We start from the raw sequence: 10,903 nt of genomic DNA, 5'->3' as shown, positions 1-10,903 counted from the left end.
CTGAAAATTATTGTAAGTAGTTCGACAAACACAGAATAATGAATCTGTAAAATCAATAGGAGTCCTCCGAGAATCGAGATTTTTTTCACAGTTTGAAGAGTTAAATTAGCGTAATTTTTAATCAAACTGAATCTAATGAAAGAGATAATTGAAGCACTATTTTGTGCGTTTGCTTCCAACTGTCACGTCTAAGTAAACAATTGGTACTGGTTTAAGGAGTTCTTTAGAAAGCGATGAAAATTAGCTGTATTTTTGTAATCCGTTCAGTGTCACTTTGAAAAGATATAGACGTTTAGTTAAGCGTATAAAAGAAAGCATTGCTTCCTGAATTGTCACACGGTGATTTGGACTAAAGAATTCGAGGTTTCTAGAGTGATTTCTAGGATTGAAGGCATGATGTTTTTGGTTGGTGTATTCGCCCTGGCTTTGATCGTCAAAGCTACTGGTGAAGAAGGTGAGCGATTCAGTTGAAAAGGGAGGCCATAAGAAAGGGATTTTTTTTATTAGAGCTCTTAAGTTTTTAAAAACATTTTAAACGCTTTAAAAAATATAAAATCGTTTCGTATTTTTTTCGACAAAGACGTTTTTTGTAATTTATAAAATCAATGTCCATCCCAAAGTTTCAAAATAATCATCAGTTTAGTTTTTAAAACACGGAGTTCATAGGTTTTTATGCCTAAGATTTCTTGATCAACTAGCAAGATTAATATTTTAAAAAATGATTTCGCGAACAATTTATTACAGATTTTAGCGCGATTGGTACAATTCAGAATTCGGTATTTTTTTTCCTATTTGCTTCAATAGAACCATATTAAAAATTCCAGTCAATATTTGATTTAGGAAATGATAAGTAAAGAACTTCTGACGGATATTGATAGTGGGTGGGAAGTAGTTTTTGATAGTTTTCAGATCCGTTCGTCCAATTCCAACTCTGCAGGTTGGGCGTAATATATTCATCTTGAAACCAAAAGATTTTTCGTCATACAAAGGTTAAATCTAAAAAATATACAGTCAATTCAAAAAACGTTGTCGTCGACTGGCTCAAGCTTACGCGACTGGACCGAAAGGAATATGGGTAAAAATCACTGAAGCGGTTAAATATTCGTTCTGAATTAATTGTTCCCGCTAGAAATAAGATAATAATGGCGAGAAACAATCCATCAAATGCATGTCTTCGGGTTTAGGGGAAAAAAAACAAAGTAGTTATGATTCAGTTCACAATTCCGAAAGTATGAAGGCATTTAGAAAACGTCTCCTTCAACACTTCCCGCTCGCCTACGAAGGTTCGTGCTGTAAACCAGGCATAACTAGTCAGATAAAATTATGGAGTCAACTCGGCTTCAATGATTGCTACCCAGAGTTCCTTTCGGTCCAGTCGCGTAGACTTGAGTAGGTTGACGACAACATTTTTTGAATTGACTATAAACGAATTCGGTACTATAGAAAACGTATTTGTCAAAATCAAAATTGCGCATTATTTTAGATTTTGTAAGACCAAATCTTTTACTTGCTTGTCATACGAAAAATACCCTAATGAGCGTAGAGTTTATATTCTTTTAATGAAAAAAATGACCAGTTATAGCTGATTTGTGTTGACACGCTATACGTGATCATCTTAAACTCATAAACTTTAATATGGTTGGGATATCTGGTACCAAAGTGTAAGTCTATGTTAGCCTTAGAATGCTCTCTGTTGCCTATTGTTTGGTATTGCCTTTAAACCCTATGCAGCCACCTTAAACTCTCTCTCTCTCTCTCTCTCTCTCTCTCTCTCTCTCTCTCTCTCTCTCTCTCTCTCTCTCTCTCTCTCTCACTCTCACTCTCACTCTCACTCTCACTCTCACTCTCACTCTCTGACAATCATGATAGCTGTCAACTCTATTGCAGTTGGTGATGACCTAGTAAAGTACGAAGGAATTGGTTGCTATAACGACAACATGAGCAGACCACTACCCATCCTCCTAAAAAACTTCCGAGATACTATCGATTGGGAAAACGAGTGGCCGAGCTTCGACCGAGTCGTCAAGGACTGCGCAAAACTGGCTCACTCCAAAGGATACACGTACTTTGGAATCCAGTTCTATGGGGAGTGCTGGACAGGAGTTGAGGCTTACAAAACGTTTGATAAGAAGGGAAAGTCGACCAGTTGCATACACGGCGTAGGCAGACAGTGGGCGAGCTTTGTATATATGATCACTCAAGGTAAAGAATTTAATAAGCTCGGGTGATGTGCCATACTTATGCATCCTCTTTCACCGGCGGGATCATGAGTTTACTCCTCCAGCTCCTCGGTCCCGCCTTCATACGAGCAGAGCGCCATGCTGCTTCTCTCCTGTACTTCGAGGGTTTCCCTCCACTTTCTTCCCGGCGAACAATGGTGTTATACCCTCCCAAAAATTTATTTCTAAGTTCTACTTTTTTTGATTGAGAAGTCTATTCTTTTCTTTAAAACAAAGAATACACAAAGCTTGAACAGTCACTGAAGAAATATTGCTTTTTGGCTTCTTTCGACCAAATTTCCAACAATCTGGTTTAATATTTTTTCGATTGATGAAAGCAAAAATTCCAGACGTCTTGGTGCGTAGAAATCATAGGTAATAAAGAAAGAAAGGTAACATGTATATTATTGAACGTAGATCGACTGGAATGCAGCAAAGACGTGTACAAGACGCTGAGCGAGGCCACGAGATCCATCCATGCATCATCCAGTACCGATTTCTATTGTGATGATAAGTTAATGGGTGATAAAGTATCCAGTTGGTTCCGTTTCACGGGAGAAGCAGGTAACAGCTTGACTCTGAAACCACCGCACACTGAGCATTGTACCACTTTGAGTGGAGGGTGGATGGAAGGAAGGCTCCCTAAGGATAAGGACGCTTCTGTTACAAGAACGGTAAGACTATGGTCAACGTAAACGTAGTCATTGCTTTGGTAAAGTATCCTAATGTTGTCCTTGTCCTTGTCCTTGTCCTTGTCCCTTTTAGTTACCTTAAATTCATGTTTTCTGTTTTATCCACCAAGGTTTGCTTCCCTAGTGTGCCTTACCCAAGCGATGATGGAGATAAATGTCAAGAAAAATTGGAAATAATGGTGCGCAACTGTGGGCACTTCTTCGTGTATAAACTACAAAAGCCACCAAACTGTCCCTTTCGCTACTGTGGTGATACGATATCTATTAAAGGTGATTGTAGGAATAAATAACTTGACAGCTTGTTTAAAAGAAATGACGTAAGGGACGTAGCCCGAGAAGGAATGAAGAATACCGAGAGGGGAAAATAAACGAAAGGAAAAGAAAGAAGGAAGGAAGAAAACGAGAGAGGACAAAGACACGAAAAAAGGAAAAGAAATGGAGTTCAAAAGTAGAAAGAAAAAAACATTTAGAAAACCTAGAAAACGAGGAGACGGAAATTTGAAAAACAAACAAACAAACAAACAAACAAACAGAAAAAAACAAAACAAAACAAAACAACAACACGAACCAAAACGATAGCTAAAAACAAAATATAAAAATATAAAAAACTTCCAAGCGAAAACGCAAAGACATAAATAACGTTCAAAAATACTTAACAATAACACAAATGATGAACATCTATTGAGTTTTTTTCTATTAAAAATGTAATGTCTTTGTTTAGAGAGTGTGACACGTGAAAGTAGCTAATTTAGCACCAATCAATTCATGGTGCTCTATGTTTAACGTCTCTAAGTGAGACAGGTTCGCCATTATACGTGGTCATCCGAGAGCCAGCCCGTGCCGCTCGGAACGAGTTACATAATTCGATTAAAAAACAATAGATTGGTCATCCAAACAATAGCACTAAACCTAACCTTATAAAAGCGGTACTATACTTAGGGAGCAATGAAAATCCAGCTTCCGAGCGGTACTGGATTGCTCTCATCCAATCCTATTCATACTGAGATGATTTGTTTTCTTCGATCCTAACAGATTACTAGGAAGGACCTCCATTATTCATAGGAGCCCATACAAGAGATGGTTCTGATGACTAGAAACAGGATTCGAAGCAGCAGCGAACAATACTAAGACAGAATATAGGGATATCCACTATGATTTCATGTGATCATTTCTCGTCACAGGGAAAAAAGATGTACAATCTGAATAGATAATACCCTTGCCAGTAGATGAACAAATGATGTCAGAGTATCATATTCCGCAAAACATGTAGCTTTAATATTCAATAAACTCATTATAGAAAAGTAATAAGGAGATAAGAAAAATATTTATCTGACCCAGACATTCTAATATTTACTAGTATTATTATTCATAAAGAATGAAAAAAAGCATGGACTATAGCCCATGGTTTTGGTCGATTTTAGACCATTTTCACATCTTTTTGAAAGTCTGCAAAACTTATCAAGGATGCAAAATAGCTCATTTTTGGCCATTTTTAAGCAAAAACCATGGACTATAGCCCATAGTTTTGGTCGATTTTGGACCCCTTTTATACCTTTTATAAAGATATGCATAATTTATGAAAGATGCAAAATAGGTCATTTTTGGCCATTTTTGGGCAAAAAGCATGGGCTATAGCCCATGGTTTTGGTCGATTTTGGACCATTTTCACACCTTTTTGAAAGATATGCATAATTTATGAAAGATGCAAAATAGGTCATTTTTGGCCATTTTTTGGTAAAAAGCATGGACTATAGCCCATGGTTTTGGTCAATTTTGGGCCATTTTCACACCTTTTGGGAAAATATGCATTATTCATTAAGGATGCAAAATAGGTCGTTTTTGGGCATTTTTGGGCAAAAAGCATGGACTATAGCCCATGGTTTTGGTCAATTTTGGGCCATTTTCACACCTTTTGGGAAAATATGCATTATTCATTAAGGATGCAAAATAGGTCGTTTTTGGCCATTTTTGGGCAATAAGCATGGACTATAGCCCATGGTTTTGGTCAATTTTGGGCCATTTTCACACCTTTTGGGAAATTATGCATAATTCATGAAGGATGCTAAATAGGTCATTTTTGGCCATTTTTGGGCAAAAAGCATTGACTATAGCCTATGGTTTTGGTCGATTTTGGACCATTTTCACACCTTTTTGAAAGATATGCATAATTTATGAAGGATGCAAAATAGGTCATTTTTGGCCATTTTTGGGCAAAAAGCATGGACTATAGCCCATGGTTTTGGTCGATTTTGGGCCATTTTCACACCTTTTGGGAAATTATGCATAATTCGTGAAGGATGCAAAATAGGTCGTTTTTGACCATTTTTGGGCAGAAAGCATGGACTATAGCCCATGGTTTGGTCGATTTTGGACCATTTTCACACCTTTTTCAAAGATATGCATAATTTATGAAGGATTCAAAATAGGTCATTTTTGGCCATTTTTGGCAAAAATCATTGACTATAGCCCATGGTTTTGGTCGATTTTGGGCCATTTTCACACCTTTTGGGAAATTATGCATAATTCATGAAGGATGTAAAATAGGTCATTTTTGGCCATTTTTGGGCAAAAAGCATTGACTATAGCCTATGGTTTTGGTCGATTTAAGACCATTTTCACACCTTTTTGAAAGATATGCATAATTTATGAAAGATGGAAAATAGGTCATTTTTGGGCAAAAAGCATGGACTATAGCCCATGGTTTTGGTCGATTTTGGACCATTTTCACACCTTTTTGAAACATATACATAATATGTGAAGGATACAAAATAGTTCATTTTTGGCCATTTTTGGGCAAAAAGCATGGACTATAGCCCATGGTTTTGGTCGATTTTGGACTATTTTCACACCTTTTTGAAACATATACATAATATATGAAGGATGCAAAATAGGTCATTTTTGGCCATTTTTGGGCAAAAAGCATGGACTATAGCCCATGGTTTTGGTCGATTTTGGACCATTTTCACACCTTTTTTAAAGATATACATAATATGTGAAGGATACAAAATAGGTCATTTTTGGCCATTTTTGGGCAAAAAGCATGGACTATAGCCCATGGTTTCTGTCGATTTTGGACCATTTTCACACCTTTTTCAAAGATATGCATAATTTATGAAGGATGCAAAATAGGTCATTTTTGGCCATTTTTGGGCAAAAAGCATGGACTATAGCCCATGGTTTTGGTCGATTTTGGGCCATTTTCACACCTTTTGGGAAATTATGCATAATTCGTGAAGGATGCAAAATAGGTCATTTTTGGCCATTTTTGGGCAAAAAGCATGGACTATAGCCCATGGTTTTGGTCGATTTTAGGGCATTTTCACAACTTTTTGAAACATATACATAATATATGAAGGATGCAAAATAGGTCATTTTTGGCCATTTTTGGGCAAAAAGCATGGACTATAGCCCATGGTTTTGGTCGATTTTAGGCCATTTTCACACCTTTAGGCAACAATATACATAATTCATGAAGGATGTAAAATAGGTCATTTTTGGCCATTTTTGGGCAAAAAGCATGGACTATAGCCCATGGTTTTGGTCGATTTTGGACTATTTTCACACCTTTTTGAAACATATACATAATATATGAAGGACGCAAAATAGGTCATTTTTGGCCATTTTTGGGCAAAAAGCATGGACTATAGCCCATGGTTTTGGTCGATTTTGGACCATTTTCACACCTTTTTCAAAGATATGCATAATTTATAAAGGATGCAAAATAGGTCATTTTTAGCCATTTTTGGGCAAAAAGCATGGACTATAGCCCATGGTTTTGGTCGATTTTTGGCTATTTTCACACCTTTTTTAAACATATACATAATAGATGAAGAATACAAAATAGGTCATTTTTGTCCATTTTTGGGCAAAAAGCATGGACTATAGCCCATGGTTTTGGTCAATTTTGGGCCATTTTCACACCTTTTGGGAAAATATGCATTATTCATTAAGGATGCAAAATAGGTCGTTTTTGGCCATTTTTGGGCAAAAAGCATGGACTATAGCCCATGGTTTTGGTCAATTTTGGGCCATTTTCACACCTTTTGGGAAAATATGCATTATTCATTATGGATGCAAAATAGGGTCGTTTTTGGCCATTTTTGGGCAATAAGCATGGACTATAGCCCATGGTTTTGGTCAATTTTGGCCCATTTTCACACCTTTTGGGAAGATATGCATTATTCATCAAGGATGCAAAATAGGTCATTTTTGGCCATTTTTGGGCAAAAAGCATGGACTATAGCCCATGGTTTTGGTCGATTTTGGACCATTTTATCACCTTTTTCAAAGATATGCATAATTTATAAAGGATGCAAAATAGGTCATTTTTGTCCATTTTTGGGCAAAAAGCATGGACTATAGCCCATGGTTTTGGTCAATTTTGGGCCATTTTCACACCTTTTGGGAAAATATGCATTATTCATTAAGGATGCAAAATAGGTCGTTTTTGGGCATTTTTGGGGCAAAAAGCATGGACTATAGCCCATGGTTTTGGTCAATTTTGGGCCATTTTCACACCTTTTGGGAAAATATGCATTATTCATTAAGGATGCAAAATAGGTCGTTTTTGGCCATTTTTGGGCAATAAGCATGGACTATAGCCCATGGTTTTGGTCAATTTTGGGCCATTTTCACAACCTTTTGGGAAATTATGCATAATTCATGAAGGATGTAAAATAGGTCATTTTTGGCCATTTTTGGGCAAAAAGCATTGACTATAGCCTATGGTTTTGGTCGATTTTGGACCATTTTCACACCTTTTTGAAAGATATGCATAATTTATGAAAGATGGAAAATAGGTCATTTTTGGGCAAAAAGCATGGACTATAGCCCATGGTTTTGGTCGATTTTGGACCATTTTCACACCTTTTTGAAACATATACATAATATGTGAAGGATACAAAATAGTTCATTTTTGGCCATTTTTGGGCAAAAAGCATGGACTATAGCCCATGGTTTTGGTCGATTTTGGGCCATTTTCACACCTTTTGGGAAATTATGCATAATTCATGAAGGATGTAAAATAGGTCATTTTTGACCATTTTTGGGCAGAAAGCATGGGCTATAGCCCATGGTTTTGGTCGATTTTGGACCATTTTCACACCTTTTTCAAAAATATGCATAATTTATGAAGGATTCAAAATAGGTCATTTTTGGCCATTTTTGGCAAAAATCATTGACTATAGCCCATGGTTTTGGTCGATTTTGGGCCATTTTCACACCTTTTGGGAAAATATGCATTATTCATTAAGGATGCAAAATAGGTCGTTTTTGGCCATTTTTGGGCAAAAAGCATGGACTATAGCCCATGGTTTTGGTCGATTTTGGACCATTTTCACACCTTTTTCAAAGATATGCATAATTTATGAAGGATGCAAAATAGGTCATTTTTGTCCATTTTTGGGCAAAAAGCATGGACTATAGCCCATGGTTTTGGTCAATTTTGGGCCATTTCACACCTTTTGGGAAAATATGCATTATTCATTAAGGATGCAAAATAGGTCGTTTTTGGGCATTTTTGGGCAAAAAGCATGGACTATAGCCCATGGTTTTGGTCAATTTTGGGCCATTTTCACACCTTTGGGAAATATGCATTATTCATTAAGGATGCAAAATAGGTCGTTTTTGGCCATTTTTGGGCAATAAGCATGGACTATAGCCCATGGTTTTGGTCAATTTTGGGCCATTTTCACACCTTTTGGGAAATTATGCATAATTCATGAAGGATGTAAAATAGGTCATTTTTGGCCATTTTTGGGCAAAAAGCATTGACTATAGCCTATGGTTTTGGTCGATTTTGGACCATTTTCACACCTTTTTGAAAGATATGCATAATTTATGAAAGATGGAAAATAGGTCATTTTTGGGCAAAAAGCATGGACTATAGCCCATGGTTTTGGTCGATTTTGGACCATTTTCACACCTTTTTGAAACATATACATAATATGTGAAGGATACAAAATAGTTCATTTTGGCCATTTTTGGGCAAAAAGCATGGACTATAGCCCATGGTTTTGGTCGATTTTGGACTATTTTCACACCTTTTTGAAACATATACATAATATATGAAGGATGCAAAATAGGTCATTTTTGGCCATTTTTGGGCAAAAAGCATGGACTATAGCCCATGGTTTTGGTCGATTTTGGACCATTTTCACACCTTTTTTAAAGATATACATAATATGTGAAGGATACAAAATAGGTCATTTTTGGCCATTTTTGGGCAAAAAGCATGGACTATAGCCCATGGTTTCTGTCGATTTTGGACCATTTTCACACCTTTTTAAAGATATGCATAATTTATGAAGGATGCAAAATAGGTCATTTTTGGCCATTTTTGGGCAAAAAGCATGGACTATAGCCCATGGTTTTGGTCGATTTTGGGCCATTTTCACACCTTTTGGGAAAATATGCATTATTCATTAAGGATGCAAAATAGGTCGTTTTTGGGCATTTTTGGGCAAAAAGCATGGACTATAGCCCATGGTTTTGGTCAATTTTGGGCCATTTTCACACCTTTTGGGAAAATATGCATAATTCATTAAGGATACAAAATAGGTCGTTTTTGGCCATTTTTGGGCAATAAGCATGGACTATAGACCATGGTTTGGTCAATTTTAGGCCATTTTCACACCTTTTGGGAAAATATGCATTATTCATTAAGGATGCAAAATAGGTCGTTTTTTGGCCATTTTTGGGCAATAAGCATGGACTATAGCCCATGGTTTTGGTCGATTTTGGACCATTTTCACACCTTTTTTAAAGATATGCATAATTTATGAAGGATGCAAAATAGGGCATTTTTGGGCATTTTTGGGCAAAAAGCATAGTCTATAACCCATGGTTTTGGTCGATTATGGGCCATTTTCACACATTTTTGAAACATATACATAATATGTGAGGGATACAAAATAGTTCATTTTTGGCCATTTTTGGGCAAAAAGCATGGACTATAGCCCATGGTTTTGGTCGATTTTGGGCCATTTCACACCTTTTGGGAAATTATGCATAATTCATGAAGGATGTAAAATAGGTCATTTTTGGCCATTTTTGGGCAGAAAGCATGGACTATAGCCCATGGTTTTGGTCGATTTTGGACCATTTTCACACCTTTTTCAAAGATATGCATAATTTATGAAGGATTCAAAATAGGTCATTTTTGGCCATTTTTGGCAAAAATCATTGACTATAGCCCATGGTTTTGGTCGATTTTGGGGCCATTTTCACACCTTTTGGGAAATTATGCATAATTCATGAAGGATGTAAAATAGGTCATTTTTGGCCATTTTTGGGCAAAAAGCATTGACTATAGCCTATGGTTTTGGTCGATTTTGGACCATTTTCACACCTTTTTTAAAGATATGCATAATTTATGAAAGATGGAAAATAGGTCATTTTTGGGCAAAAAGCATGGACTATAGCCCATGGTTTTGGTCGATTTTGGACCATTTTCACACACCTTTTTGAAACATATACATAATATGTGAAGGATACAAAATAGTTCATTTTTGGCCATTTTTGGGCAAAAAGCATGGACTATAGCCCATGGTTTTAGTCGATTTTGGACTATTTTCACACCTTTTTGAAACATATACATAATATGTGAAGGATGCAAAATAGGTCATTTTTGGCCATTTTTGGGCAAAAAGCATGGACTATAGCCCATGGTTTTGGTCGATTTTGGACCATTTTCACACCTTTTTTAAAGATATACATAATATGTGAAGGATACAAAATAGGTCATTTTTGGCCATTTTTGGGCAAAAAGCATGGACTATAGCCCATGGTTTTTGTCGATTTTGGACCATTTTCACACCTTTTTCAAAGATATGCATAATTTATGAAGGATGCAAAATAGGTCATTTTTGGCCATTTTTGGGCAAAAAGCATGGACTATAGCCCATGGTTTTGGTCGATTTTGGGCCATTTTCACACCTTTTGTGAAAATATGCATAATTAATGAATGATACAAAATAGGTCATTTTTTGCCAT

The 10,903-nt window shown here is 36.4% G+C and overlaps 1 protein-coding gene across 1 annotated transcript; it reads left to right on the top strand.

Moving 5' to 3' along the window:
* Nucleotides 1-253: 253 nt before the first annotated feature.
* Nucleotides 254-4,219, top strand: LOC116308740 (von Willebrand factor D and EGF domain-containing protein). Its single transcript, XM_031719220.2, has 5 exons — nt 254-454; nt 1,888-2,202; nt 2,637-2,893; nt 3,022-3,181; nt 3,944-4,219. The coding sequence occupies exons 1-5, from the start codon at nt 394-396 to the stop codon at nt 3,949-3,951; spliced, it is 801 nt and encodes a 266-aa protein (XP_031575080.2). The 5' UTR covers nt 254-393; the 3' UTR covers nt 3,952-4,219.
* Nucleotides 4,220-10,903: the final 6,684 nt, after the last annotated feature.

Source organism: Actinia tenebrosa, unplaced genomic scaffold, assembly GCF_029948245.1.
Source record: "Actinia tenebrosa isolate PJP-AT-01 unplaced genomic scaffold, QUT_ActTen_1.0 PGA_scaffold9__36_contigs__length_13948895, whole genome shotgun sequence".
NCBI lineage: Eukaryota > Metazoa > Cnidaria > Anthozoa > Actiniaria > Actiniidae > Actinia > Actinia tenebrosa.
This window is presented reverse-complemented; position numbering and strand designations above follow the sequence as displayed.